The sequence below is a fragment of the Dipodomys ordii genome, unplaced genomic scaffold (assembly GCF_000151885.1).
Source record: "Dipodomys ordii isolate 6190 unplaced genomic scaffold, Dord_2.0 Scaffold2, whole genome shotgun sequence".
Classification (NCBI taxonomy): domain Eukaryota; kingdom Metazoa; phylum Chordata; class Mammalia; order Rodentia; family Heteromyidae; genus Dipodomys; species Dipodomys ordii.
Window position 1 is genome coordinate 577,925 of NW_012267218.1, and position 11,333 is coordinate 589,257.

The 11,333-nt window shown below is 56.4% G+C and overlaps 2 protein-coding genes across 6 annotated transcripts in view; one reads left to right on the forward strand and one right to left on the reverse strand.

Annotated features, from left to right (window-relative positions):
- The window catches only part of Cdca4 (cell division cycle associated 4), a 23,875-nt gene extending 20,365 nt beyond the window's left edge, over positions 1–3,510 (forward strand). For 4 of the 5 annotated variants that reach the window (XM_013016983.1, XM_013017006.1, XM_013017000.1 and 1 more), the window contains one exon: positions 2,246–3,510. In XM_013016983.1, the coding sequence (XP_012872437.1) occupies positions 2,246–2,960 (715 nt within the window). In that variant the 3' untranslated portion in view covers positions 2,961–3,510. Of the gene's footprint in view, positions 1–915; positions 987–2,245 lie in introns of those variants that run through there. The other variant, XM_013016992.1, reaches the window with a different exon arrangement.
- Positions 3,511–5,445: 1,935 nt separating this feature from the next.
- The window catches only part of LOC105983022 (chromosome unknown open reading frame, human C14orf79), a 14,497-nt gene continuing 8,609 nt past the window's right edge, over positions 5,446–11,333 (reverse strand). The window contains exons 7-11 of the mRNA XM_013012756.1: positions 11,044–11,327; positions 9,404–9,549; positions 8,226–8,352; positions 6,751–6,867; positions 5,446–5,827 (exon numbers count right to left, since the gene is read on the reverse strand). Of these exons, the coding sequence (XP_012868210.1) occupies positions 5,702–5,827; positions 6,751–6,867; positions 8,226–8,352; positions 9,404–9,549; positions 11,044–11,327 (800 nt within the window). The 3' untranslated portion in view covers positions 5,446–5,701. The remainder of the gene's footprint in view (positions 5,828–6,750; positions 6,868–8,225; positions 8,353–9,403; positions 9,550–11,043; positions 11,328–11,333) is intronic.

The window sequence follows — 11,333 nt, forward strand, 5'->3', positions numbered from 1 at the left end:
AAGCAAAAAGAAAAAAGCCGGAAGTGGCGCTGTGGCTCAAGTGGTAGAGCGCTAGCCTTGAGCTGAAGAGCTGAGGGACAGCGCCCAGACCCAGAGTTCAGGACCCACGACCGAACCCCCCCAAAAAAAAGAAAAAGAAAAAGACCCAAAATTTTAAGGATTAAATTTGTACCAAGACAAAGAACTTGAATGTTATCAGAAGCAGTTGACAAGCTGGACACTGGTGGCTCCTTCCTGTAGTCCTAGCTACTCAGGATATCTGAGGATTGAGAATGGAGGTTCGAAGCCAGCCCTGCAGGAAAGTCCACGAGACATTAATATCCACTTAACCAGAAAACACAGAAGAAACCCAAACAGAAGTGGAGATGTGGCTTAAGTGGTAAAGTGCCATCCTTGAGCAGAAAAAGCTAAGCAAGTGCTTGAGGCTCTACTACACACACACACACACTGGCCCTGGGGCGCTGTCACTGGCTTTTCCACTCAAGGCTAGTGCTCTACCACTTGAGCCACAGCTCTCCTTCTGTTCTGTTGGTGGTAAAGTCTCACAGACTTTCCTGCCCTGGCTGGCTTTGAACAGCAAACCGTAGATCTCTTTCTTTCTGAGTACCTAGGATTACAGGTGTGAGCCACTGGCATCTGGCTGAGATATTCCTGACTTCAAGCCCCAGGACACACACGCACACACGCATGCGCGCGCGCGTGCTTGAGACAGGTCGTAAGCTAGCAGGTCCATGGCTGGAGGGGCTTTGTGAACATCACCCCTACTTGCTGCTCTAGAGAAACCATCTCGTAGGGAAAATAAGCTGAGATGGTTATGGACCCACAGGAAGAAATGTGAGAACGACTGTGTAGAGTCTGTCCCCACCCCACCGGTGGCATCTCCCTGAGGGGCTCTGTGACCAGCACACTCACCCACACATGTGTTCCCTCTCCAGAGATGGCCCTACCCGGCCACGAGGGCTGCATGCAGCCCTAGCGTTAAGGAGGTGAGGCGCATGGGTGTGGCCTCTTCAGGCTGCTTTCCCTGGGTCCCTGCATGTCACCAGTTCTGCCTGTCTGCTGCTTAGAAGGACTTCATGAGATGGCAAGGCCTATTTCTCAGCCCTTCCCTGCAGGAGGGACTGTCTCCGCCTTGGGGTGTTGAGGAATAGAGCGCTCTGAGCGCGCCTGCTGTGTTTGTCTTCTTGTGATCAATCTCAGAGGTCCCTTAATTGTATAGAATTGAAGATGCTGCACACAGAGGCGGTGGACACACTGAGAAGAGCGGGGAGGGAGCCTCTGTTTAGTCTGGGGCAGAGTCAGCAGGAATGACCTGCAGAAGGTGCCCAGGTTGTGAGAGACATCACACCCACATCCCAGCTCCCCCGGCCACACAGCCCACGGGGCCCATTCAGGTCCTAATGTTGGCATATTTAGATTTCTGTGACTCAGTGAATTACTTAATTTTTAAATAATTTGAAATTAAACTGTTTAGCGTATATTGCACACGTTAGATGAGAGAAATGCCGTGCACATGGAGTAACAAACTGCATTCCTGAAAGGCTAGTCCTGACTGGCCCCCAGTCCTGCGCAGCCGGAGGGTGGCCCGGGTTGGGCAGAATGCGGCCAGGCAGATGGTGTATACTGGGGAAGTCTAAGGGCTCGGTCAAGACCTGGTTCTGCTGCATCCGGCTGCCCACAGTCACAGCACACTGCCAGGACCTTGTCTCTTCTGAGGGTAGTGCCACAGAACCAGGCAGCAGCCGCCCACTGGGGGCGGATTCTGGGCCCCCTGTGCGTGTGTGCTTCAGAGGTGCCTTTGTTAGCAAGCTCCCGGGGAGAGGGCTAACTTCAGAAACACGTTAGGTGACTGTCGCTGGTCCGTAAGTAGCAGCAGCCCCCGCGCCCCCACACGCCGCTGCCATGCCCCGCTTCCCTCACAGACGCCTTACACACCTTGCTGTGATGATGAAAGCTGCTCCCGCTTGGAACTAGCCGTGGCCAGGTCACCTCACGACGGTGTCCGGTGCCTGTGTGCTGTTGCAACCCCCGCCCCCCCATGTAATAGCTGCACTGTGACCTCCATACATGTGTACAGTGTGCTCTGGTCAGACCCACCCTCCCTGCTCCCTTATCCTCCCCTACCTCTAGATAACTCCGGCAGGTTGACTGACTGGGTTTCTTTCGTGCACATGCCCCTCCCTTCTCTTTCTGGCGGTCAGAACCCTGCCTGGGTGCTGAACGGGCTCTTCTTTGGTTTCCACAGCACGATGTTTGCACGAGGGCTGAAGAGGAAGTGTGACCAGGAGGAGGTCACAGAGGGCTTTGGCACTGTTCCGTCCTACAGCCTACAGCGGCAGTCGCTCCTGGACATGTCCCTGGTCAAGCTGCAGCTCTGCCACATGCTGGTGGAGCCCAACCTCTGCCGCTCTGTCCTCATCGCCAACACGGTCCGTCAGATCCAGGAGGAGATGAGCCGAGATGGTGTGTGGCACCCTGGGGCACCCCAGGGGGCGGGGCGGGCACCGCTGGACCGCCTGGTGTCCACAGAGGTCCTGTGCCGCACAGCGCGGGGCCCCCACGGGGAGCAGGCTGTTCCTGAATCCGGAGAGAGCCCCTCCCAGACCCCAGCTCCCGGACTTTGCACAGTCAGCTTGGCACAAGAGCTGCGGGACCCTGAGAGCGGCCTCTGGGAGATGGACAGCCCTCGGGAAAGCAGGGCGAGCTTCTCCAAGTCACTGGATCAGATATTTGAGACCCTGGAAAGCAAACCCCCTGGTTCCATGGAGGAGCTGTTGTCTGACGTAGAGAGCTCCTACTACGACCTGGACACCGTGCTGACGGGCGTGGTGAGCGGCTCCAAGCCAGGCCTGTGCGGCGGGCTTGAGGGCTTCACCACGGCCCCTTCTCCTCCCTCCTCGGGCTGCAAGTCGGACCTGGCCGAGCTGGACCACGTGGTAGAGATCCTGGTAGAGACTTGAGAGGCCCCTGCAGGCCAGGGACATGGCCACAGGCTCAGAGCATCTCAGAGAGAGCATGGGCCTAGGGAGGGTTTCTGAATCTCCAGGCTGGCCTGCTCCTGGGGGGCCAGGGCAGAGACTGCCTCGCAGACCACAGCCCTGGGCCCATCCCCCACCCCGCGCCCCCATCTCTGGGCTGCAGCCATGGTGGAGGACGGCAGGCGTCCAAGCTGTGGACACTTAGATAGTGAACCTGTGAAATTGTCGTGTTTCAGGCAATATTTTTTTAAAACATCTTTTTAAACTTTTTCTATTTTATCCCTGTAGATTTTTTCAGCTATTTTCTTAAAAGTATATTTTTTCTACAAATGTCCTCTGCTGCTACATTAGAAACTTTTATAGCCTAAGCCATTGTAGTGGATGTGTTTCAGTTTTTACAGGTTAAATTAGACTGGGATTTTTCGGTGGGCTTCACTGCACTCAGAGGCAGCCACAGAAATGTTGGGGTGTTGGACTTGAGCTGTGCTTGTGACCCATTCCCCCTTGCAGTCCTGCATTCCAGCAGAGTGCAGCGTGGGTCTTCCTCCTAGACTTCAGTTTTATTTATGCCTATTTATGTAAGTGCCACTGAGGGTAGAGGTCAGATGTCTGCAAATCATGGCATCAGTTGACCTTGAAGGACTGAGTCTTGGGTGGTTGTGTTCTAGTCTCGTTGGGTCTTGTGCAGGGGTGGGGGGCCTTCCTGTCTGCTTGCCAGCTGGCCTGCAGGTGAGGCAGGTGGGAGGAGGCCTGGAGGGTGCCAGCTCCAGCGTGGGGAGTTCAAAGGTGAGTGCTCTGTGACACTCAGTTTAAATCTGACCCGAGCATCACTAGCATGTGTGTGGCCCCTGTGCCCGCTGGGAGTCAGACGCTGCCTCCACCCAGACAGGTGCTTCATGACTCACTTCCTCCAGAGCCTGAGAGGTCTATGGCTTTTTTGTGCATGTGACCATTTTTTATCTCAACAATGTAAACCTCACTTTATTTTTTAAAAAAAAGATCCAGCAAACAAAACGCGATGGTTGTGAATGGTCTACAGGCTCTTCTTCCAGCCTTATCCGATGCCTTGTAGAGGTCGACGAGTTCCGCTGTGCCGTGCTGTGCTGTGCCAGGGATGACTGCTTCTGGGAGCTCACGGGGCTCCTCTACCTGGACGGGCCCTGCCTCCCCAGGGCCTGATGGCCTTGGCCTTGGGCTCGCCAGGGGCTGGTGTGCCAGGGCTCTGGGCAGTGCCACGGGGGAGGCAGTGGATGAGCACAGTCCCAGATCCCAGATGGCCCTCCTAACCTTGAGTGTTTCCCCCATGGAAGCTAGCTCAGAGGGTGTAGGATGCATGGTAAAGCTATGTTTGTGGGTGTTTTGGTATCTATTCTAGGTATTAGGAGTAGCTGCACTGGAAAGTGTAGGACTTTGCAGTGAGACTTGAAGCTTGCGGCTTTGGGGTGTTTGCTGGGGAGAATAGTCCTGGGGTGCCCAGAGAGAGTCAGCATCAGCCCAGCCCCAGCCTGCAGCCAGGTATAATCTTCTGGTCTGCCACGGGCAAAGAACCTTCTGGGTTGGCACTGTGGCCATTGCTGAGGGTTGAGCTTATGCAGCTGGTCCCCAAGTCCCGGTTCCTGGATGCAGCTCTCCTAAGGTCTTAGGCTGGAACGTGGAAAGTCCTTACTGCCGCTGTAGTTCACAGTGGTAGGGGACTGCTTTTCCGTCACCTCTTGCCAAGCTTAGCGTATTAAAATCTATGCACACAAATGAATTGACTTTAGACCTGATTTTCCAACTGGGTTACATTCTTGCACTTGAGTTCCTTACACACCATTTATGAAATGGCCTCACACACCCTTCTTCCCAGCCTGGTTTCAACTACAGCCTCTTGATGTGTGTCGCTGCACGTTGTCTTCTGGTTGAAAGTGAAGATTGAAGGCAGCTTTCCTTGTGGCTTCAGGCTACATGGTGGTGATGGCACAGCCCTGGGTGGCTGATGCCGACTGACTGAGACACACAGCTGTCCTTTCTTTCCCCTTCACACTGCACATGTCCTGCCAGCAGCACTGGACAGGTTGGCCCCATGCCAGGGGCATCCACCCAAACCACCGCATCCCCGGCATGGCCTCTGTCGGTTCACACCTCAGGCCTCCCTTTGGGACAAGATGTGGACAACAGCCCCTGCAGAGCCAAGGTAACAGAACACAGGCTTATTATCCAGGCCTTTTTATTTCATAACTGTAAAACTCGGCTGCCTGGAGAAAGTGGCCTTGGCAGATGACCCTGCAGAGCCGCCTCCACCAGACGCTGCCCAGGCCAGCCTGCCATCTCCCTGTCCACGCAGAGGAAGGCCTGTCCTCATGAGCCCTGGGTCTGGGGCCAGGTAGGGGGGCTCACTGACTCCGGGCAGCGGCACACCCGGGGGCTCCACCTGGGTGCGCTCAGGCAGCAATCCTGGTGGCCTCAGCGTGTCTGTGGGCTGGGCCTGCAGTGTGCAGTGCGCCACAGAGCCCTGCCCCTCTGCTTGTGGACTGGCTCTCCGAAAGGCATACCTCCCACACACCCTTATCAGTCTGGGTGGACTATGACAGGTCCAAGGAGACGTGTGAATTTGGGAAGCAGCTCCACAAAACAGTTCTTGATTTCTAGTACCAAACCAAGCCAGTAAGAAAATGTAAAAAGCTTCATAAAGATAAAAAGTGCTCCGTTACAGCAGATGTCACTATTAAAGAACGCCACTTTCAAGTTGCGTGGAGAGAAAATCTTCTGTGGCACTGTGGGGTGCTGCTTGTCCCTGAGGGGGGCGTCTTCAGAAACAAGCTGTAGGTGATGAGACTTCCCCGTCTGCGTCCTGCTGTCCCTGAGAGCTAAGAGGCGGTGGCGGTCAGGCCAAGTACACGAGACAAGCAACGCCCCTCAGATGTGTGTCCTGCCTGCCCTGTGCCACTCAGCATTCAGTCTGAGAACCACCCCGGATGGCAATGCCCCAGGCCTGAGGCTGCCGGGACGCCCCCTGCCCCTGGCCTCTTCTCACGGAGCCTCTGCTCTCACCCGCAGCCTGACAGTGGCACTGCCATCCTCCAGGCCTCTGGCCTGCCTTCTGCACTAGGATGACCAGAGGGAGACAGTCTTCAGGGAGGCCCCATGTCCATCTCCAGGCCCACTGTGCCGTCATGACAGGGCCTTCTGAGAGCCCACACCATCACCACGTGTCAGCCATCCAGGCTGTGGCTGTCAGCTGGGCAGTGCCATCACTCGTTAGAACAAGCCCTTAGGTGTTGCCTCCCCTGGCCCAGCTCTGTCCTGGTTCTGGCATAAGGCATGGCTCCAGGGGCCTTCCCCCAGGTTGCACCCCACCCCTCCTCTACCACAGCCTCTGCAGAGCAGATCCCTGGCCACACCGGCCACACCTCTGGTCTCCCAGCGTCCATGCTAAGCCTGGGCAAGGTGGGTATGAGATCCTGTCCCAGGTAGACGACCTCCTTCATGATCAGAGAAGGCTGCAGAATGAGCCCGTCTCTGCTCAGCCTGCCTGCCCCCCTGCACTGTGGTCCTTAAGAAGGGACTCTCAGTGCCAGGGTTCAGGCACAGCCCCTCACCCCGCCCCACCTCCTCACCAGACCCTCTCATCGCCCAGGGGTTTTCTGCGGTCCTTAGCACCCTGAAGCAGCAGTCCTGCCATGCATGTTGGTCCTAGACTATGGCCAAGTTCACTTTTCCCAAGCCCATAAGAGTTAAAGGAAAAAATCTGGACTCCAAGACTTCCCCAAGCCTCTCTGGACGCTCTCACCTTGGTCTGGATCAGGGCTTTGCAGGGCTGCGGCTGGAAGGTGCTGCCCGCCAGCCTGTCTTCAGGCTCACTCACGTCTGAGCCGTCTAGAATGGGACCCTGGCCTCCAGAAAGACTCTGAGGAAACAAACCTCTGTCACACGTCACGATGTTCTCCTAATTCTGGACAGTAGGTAAACCCACTCTTCAAGAGAGGCCCACGGACTCCCAGAGCCCCAGCACCCCTCAGCCTGTCTGCTGTGGTCTGAATGTGCTGAGAAGCTGAGTTCACATGCTGACAGGTTTAGAGGCAGGGCCTTCTGGAAGTGACCAGGACTAGAGGTAGTCATGAGAGTGGGTTCCTGGGGTGGTACTAGTGGCTTAGTGAGGAGAGGCCGGGCGTGGCATTCTGTGCCCCGCCGGCCCTGGGATGCCCGCTTAGGACACGGTAAGTAGGCCTCATCATGTGCCAGGGCCGTGCGCTCGCATCTCCAGCCTCCACCACCGTGAGCCAGACTATAACTCACCCATCTCGAGTATTGTGTTATAGCAACAGAAAATGCCCAGAGATGTCTTCTCAGCTGCCTCCAGGATAAGCCTCCCACCCGGGACCCCCACTTCCTAGCCTCCTGGTGGTCTTTCCTGCCCTGGCATCACCACGGTCCTCTCTGCTCCTCCGCCTGCTGCTCACTTCCTGAAAGCCAGTGGGGAGGGGGACTTGGCAACTGCTTCACCAGGACTACACTACGGCCGGGCCAGCCCCTCTGTGTGTAATGCTCGCCACGATACTGAAGAATGGGAAAGATCTTTGTCATACTGGTCACCGACGGGCGGCTTCATGCTACGGTGCGCGGCCCGACGGGAGCCTTGGGCTCCTGACCCTCTCCCCACTGCCCCTCTGCCTTGCGCTTGGCTGGCATCAGGGCTCCCAACGTGTCTATGAGGCCACCTACCGCACTCTTGGGGTCCACCACCCCTGCACTGCTGACGCAGCTCCCTCCAGTGTGCCAGACTTCCTGGCCACGCACCGCTGGCCCCGTCAGTGCTCCCTGGGTGCCCTCCACGCACCATCTACCCTGCGCTGCTGATGTACCCGGACAGCCTACAGGGCTGCGGGCAGTACGCCTACCCGGCAGGTGCCCAGCTCATCTCTCCATCTGCCTCTACTGTCCCATCCTGCCCACAGGCTCTGAACTTCCTGGCATACGTGCCCATACGCAGTACCTTTTTCCCTACCCACCACACCCACCCACATCTCCACAGCTGCTCCTCGTAGATACCAGCGGGAGCCTTGCACAGGTGTGAGCAGACGGCGCCCACAGCACGCTTGCCTTGCTGCTGCCTCGCCTATCATGGCCACCTTCTAGAAAGTCACCGGGAACGGTGGTTTCTGCGGGCCTGAGGCAGGCAGAGGGTCCACCCCCCAGCCTGTCCCAGAACAGAAGCTGCTGAGTGGGCCATAGCCACAGCCGAGTCTCCGCCCAAGCCCACCTCACCTGAGCAGCATCTATGCCGAGGAGGAGGAGGAGATTCTCCTGGCAGCGGGAGCCCCTCCACAGGCACTGGGAGGCGGACATGGAGATGGAGCTCTGAAGAGCTCTCCAGAGTCTCCTTGAATCGCAGCTGGAAAACAGACACAGCCATTACGTGGCCTCAGCAGGCGTGGCCCTGGCACCATCCGCTGCTCATCCACGTACGCATCATTCCTGACAGCGGCAGCTGCTGCCTATGCGTCTTCTCCAGGAAAAGCCAGGTGCTTTGCTGCTTTCGTTTACTCGGTGCCTAAGCTATGCTAGCCATAGACAGAGGCCCACAAAGCTGGAGAATTAGCACTAGAAGCCATCTATTATAGCCAATATTAGTGCGTGCTGTGGGGACTGAGGGGTGTATCTTGACGCTGGGCCAGGACGTGGGGGAGGGGAGTGAAATGGGTGTCGAACCACCACAAGGCAGATGAAACTGGAGGGTCTCAGAACCACAACCACACCCTCTCCATCCAAACAGCCCAGCCTGCCAAGCCTGATGACAGCATGCCATCCCAGCCCTACTGGCCTGCAGAGGCTGCCCTGAGACCAAACTTTGCAGGAGTACCACACAGAGGGCACAGGGTGAACTGCAAACTCACCGGCTTGGCCCCCATTAGGAGTCACAGCGGGCAGCCGGAGGCCAGGATGGCCCATCTATGAGCTCTAAAGACCTGCTCAGACCTGGAGACCCTGCAGCACACTCTGCATCCTCCAAAGGGCACAGGAGCCCATACGCCCCTACACCCATACGCCCTGCCTTCTTCCTCCTCAGACCCACAGGCCAGCTCGTCTCAGCTGCTTTCACAACACAAAGCACCCAGCACTGTTCCTGTTGATGCTGCCATCAACAGGACAGGACAGGATGACAGAGTGTGGCTGATTGGCCCTGAGAACCTTCATCCTTACAGGCCGTGTGGGGAGCGCACACAGGGCTGATCCCATGAGGTAACTGGCTCAGGGCCGAGGTTTTTGAGGCTTCCAGAACCCAAGCCCGGAGGGCGCCCCCCTCCACCGCAGCAGCATCCACCTGCACCCCCACCATCCACCTGCACCCCCACAGACGGTTCAGGAGCACTGAACTCTCCAAGAGGGACCCAGAGCCTCAAACAGCAGCACAAATGCAGAGCTGCCCCGAGGATGGTCATTACCACAGTTTGTGCACAGATGTGAGGTCAGGATTCTCTTCACTGTTTTTTCCTAAGAAATGGTCTAAGGTAGAAATGTCTTCCGTTGCCTGCTCCACTGGGACTTCTTGAAAAGCAGACCTAAAAACATTCTCATAACTGAGAATGGGCTGGAAAAAAAAAAGGATATTCAAAAGTTAGAAGAAATGCAGGCATTGGCTTATTCCAGGCCATGGACTTTGGTAAAAATGAAGTACAGATATTGTACCATCAGCTCTACTCTCACCCTATTAGCCCTTCCCTAAGGCCCTTGGCCATGTGAAAGCATGCAGTGGAAACCACAGGGTTCTTGGGCCAGCAAGGGCATACCTCAAGCGTGGTTGGCAACAACAAGGGTGACCTCTACACCAGGCCCTTCCATGTTCTCTGGATGGCAGTGGGGGCACACTCCACCCTGAAAAGGCCCTGAGGGTCTCAACTGGGCAGTATGGGGATACCAGGTGTGACAGGGTGGCAAACCTGGGCACCTGACTGGTCAGGTGTGAGCTATCTGGAGTCAACAAGCCCCGCTCAGCTGACTGTAGTTTTCTATATTCACTTAAGTGTTTCATGTAAAGTTCCCTTTATGCTTGAATGTTCCCTAGTGTGCCTACCACATTAGAAGAAAGTCTTGCTTTCAAACAAATGTTACAGCAGAGCTGAATGTACTGGGACCTTAGAGGTCCAGGGAAATGGGTTTATAACGTGTGTGTGTGTGTGTGTGTGGATGTGCGCGCGCGCGTGTGCACGAGGTGTACATGCTGGTCCTAAGGCTTGGACTCGGATCTGGTGTCTGTCCCTGAGCTTTAGTGCTTAAGGCTAGTGCTTTACCACTTTGAGCCACAGCTCTACTTTAGCTTTGGGTAGTTAGCTGGAGATAAGAGTCTCATGGCATTTCCTGCCTGGGCTGGCTTCAACCACAATCTTCAGGTTTCAGCCTCCTAAACAGCTAGGATTACAGACATGAGCCACCAGTGCCAGGCAGGGAAATGGGTTTAGAGAGCAGTCCATCTGCACCACTAGTGATGGAGTCACTGTTTTTATCTTTTCCTTCCTGGTTTTATCTTTTGGTCTCTGGTGTTTAGGATGAACCATCTGAGTTCGTATGGAAGAGAAAAAGGAGCAATGGAGGGAAGAGGTCAACTAGAAACCAAGGATCAGTCACGGGGGGGGGGGTCAGTTCTGCGGGGGGGGGTCAGTTCTGAGGCACGCAGGGCGAGGGGCAGGGCCAGCATTACTCAGTTTATTACCCACTTGCTTGTAACTTTCATAATGTGGAACTTTCTAAATCTGCAGGCTCCAAATTCAAAGGTTCTGCAAGTGGCTTAAATGGGGGTGGCCAAGCACAGGCCTGGGAGGCACAGACAGCAGGGCCCTGCTCTGGGGGCTTCCACCGGGCTTTGGCAGGATCAATTTTTGCAGCCTCTCCTACCGACGCTCCATTCCCTGGCCTCTGGAGGGCAAGAGGGCCAGCCACATAGCCAGAGAGGAAGGCCGAGGGGGAAGGCAACCCTCCAAGGCTAGGAGCCCCACCCCCTCAGCACACAAGCCTATACAAAGTTCTCCATCCTTTGGGTGTGCAAAACACCTCCCACTCAACATGGTGGTGAGCACCACAGAAATACCTCTGCAGATGGGCGGGCAGCACTTCCTGCCGCCCAGGGTCCACCCCGGTGCAGCTGGTGAGAACTGGAAGAGGTTCTCGGTGGCTGAGGTTCTGTGGGTCTCGCCAGGAGTTCAAGGGCCAGAGAGAATTGCTGGGCTCTGGCTGCAGATTCCTGGAAGCCTTCGAACTCCCCCCACCCGCCGCTGAGCTCCCCGGGGTCGGGACAGCCGGAGCCGCGGGCGGGCGGGCCCGCTCCTGGCCTGCAGCCGGCTCTCTCCCCAGGCAGGGAGCCGGGGCGGCAGGCTCGGG